The sequence below is a fragment of the Trachemys scripta genome, chromosome 6, assembly GCF_013100865.1.
Source record: "Trachemys scripta elegans isolate TJP31775 chromosome 6, CAS_Tse_1.0, whole genome shotgun sequence".
In the NCBI taxonomy this organism is placed as follows: Eukaryota; Metazoa; Chordata; order Testudines; family Emydidae; genus Trachemys; species Trachemys scripta.
Genome location: NC_048303.1, coordinates 98,563,588 through 98,565,505, shown reverse-complemented (window position 1 = coordinate 98,565,505; position 1,918 = coordinate 98,563,588). Strand labels below are relative to the sequence as shown.

At 38.7% G+C, this 1,918-nt stretch overlaps 1 protein-coding gene across 1 annotated transcript; it reads right to left on the bottom strand.

The window, feature by feature from the left end:
* Positions 1 to 678: 678 nt before the first annotated feature.
* On the bottom strand, positions 679 to 1,918 carry LOC117879640 (interferon beta-like). Its single transcript, XM_034774912.1, has 2 exons — positions 1,322 to 1,918; positions 679 to 722 (listed from the first exon to the last, which is right to left on the bottom strand). The coding sequence occupies exons 1-2, from the start codon at positions 1,893 to 1,895 to the stop codon at positions 679 to 681; spliced, it is 618 nt and encodes a 205-aa protein (XP_034630803.1). The 5' UTR covers positions 1,896 to 1,918.

The following is a 1,918-nucleotide window of genomic DNA, read 5'->3' as shown; positions in this document are numbered from 1 at the left end:
CCCCTAATTATAAATGACCTAGAAATTGGGATATTCTTTTTTGTTTTTCATTCTTGCAGCCAAACAGGTCTCCAGAAGTTCCATTTTCTTATGAATCCATGTTAGGATCTTTAAATGAGACTCATTCCAGGCAGCTAGGGAGAGAATGTGGCACGAGATGTAGGATATCTCTTGGAGGATCTCCTGAATAGCTAATGTGGCAGTCTCTTTCTGGGTCTCTCTGGGCTTGAAAAACTTTTGGGGCCACATTAAGTCTCTCTCTTCTTTCTGACTTTATAGGAAAATTATCCTTCCGTTTTGTTTGGAAGTTGTCCTAGTCCACATCTGTAATGCTGAAGCAAATCCTGTTACAGTTCAGAGGTAAGATTTCATTTTTAAGAGCAGCCCAAGGCAAATTCTGAGCAAACGCGTAACATGAATGATTTGGAAATCATAAGGTTTTTCTCATTCGGTTCAAATATTACCTTGTCTTCTGGCATATTTTCAGCAATATCTTTTGTTTTACATTTTCTCATGTGAGTAAATCAATCTGTTAATGGCAAGAAGTATATAAATTGTGCAATTGGAGTTCTGTAAGAGTTGGTCCCTTGTTTAATGCAGGGTGGACTGATAAGAGTCTAGAAAGGTACTGCTTGTAGAATCAACTTAGAGACAAAGGACTCCAGTGGAGGTGCAGTTTCACTCAGCAGTTTTCATAACATCATTACCTGAAGTATCACATGCTGGAATAAAAAAAGGAGAATGATTCAAACATACATACACAGTTTCAAATGTCAAATATAGTTCCTGTTGTTCTAACCAGATGTCAAATCATAAACCTTGAGCCTTAATGCACTTATGATCTTGTGACAATTTTCTTTTACTAAAACTCTTGAAATGTGGGGGTAAACCGAACAAAAAAAACCCAAAACAAAACAGAATAAGTACCCTTGACCATCCTATGTGCAGTGTTAACTGGCAGAATTCGATGGAGGGATTGAAGTGTGTGGACACAGACCCTCCGTTTTCTGGTGATCGTGACTGGAATGTTGTTTTATTAGGCAGTTGTTGGAGGGAGGCATCTCGCTGTTCTTTTTTAGTTAGCAGTTATGATGTATTTCTATGTTTTTCACATGGAATATTGCGTGTGTGGTATGAAAGCACTAAACTATATGCTACTCTAAAACAGTTTTATTAACATGTGTTTGAAATAGCTGAAATTACTATGGAAGAAAGATTGGGACCTACGTAATACAAGTTATAAAACTACCATCCATCTCTCTTCAATTGTTTTATTGAAACAATACGATTTAGTTTCCCTAAAAAAATGCAAATATGGTACCTTCATTTTTAAGCCGATCTGTCAGTACATCAAGAATTAGAAAACATCTGGATATTTCTGCACGGATAATCTCCCAGGCACACTGGCTGTATTTCTTTTCTTTCAGGAAATCGTCTATTATTTGGAAATATCTCTTCAGTTTGAGGCTGGTGAGCAGGAGGTTCTCATTTCCTGGGTAGGTTATCTCCTTTCCTTTCTCAGCACTCAAACACGTCCCCAGCTTCTCAATCTGCTGGTGAAGACCATTTTGGAATTCCTTTATGGAAGTCCCATTCCAGGCAGCTTGGGTGAGATTGTTGTTAAAGATATGGAAGAGCTCTTGGAGGATCTGTTGGATGGCTACCTTGGCATTCTCTTGCTGGGACAGTCGGATCTTGAGGATATCTCTGGGTTTGAAAGCTGTCCTTTCATTTAGACATTGAAAGGGAAAGTTTCCACCCATTTTCTCCAGATGCTCTAAACTCTCACTGTTCATTCTGGTTTGTAGAACATAAATCCTGTTACAGTCCAGACATGAGATTTCACTGGAGAAGAGCAGCATGAGGCAAAATTGCAGCAAACTCCTGCTGATCATGATGATGTCTTAGATTCCCTGTG

Coding starts and splice junctions, on each gene's coding strand:
- LOC117879640 (XM_034774912.1), bottom strand. CDS start 1,895: ATGATCAGCAGGAGTTTGCTGCAATTTTGCCTCATGCTGCTCTTCTCC. Junction 723..1,321: donor AGATCGGCTTAAAAATGAAG/GTACCATATTTG, acceptor TTTTTATTCCAG/CATGTGATACTTCAGGTAAT.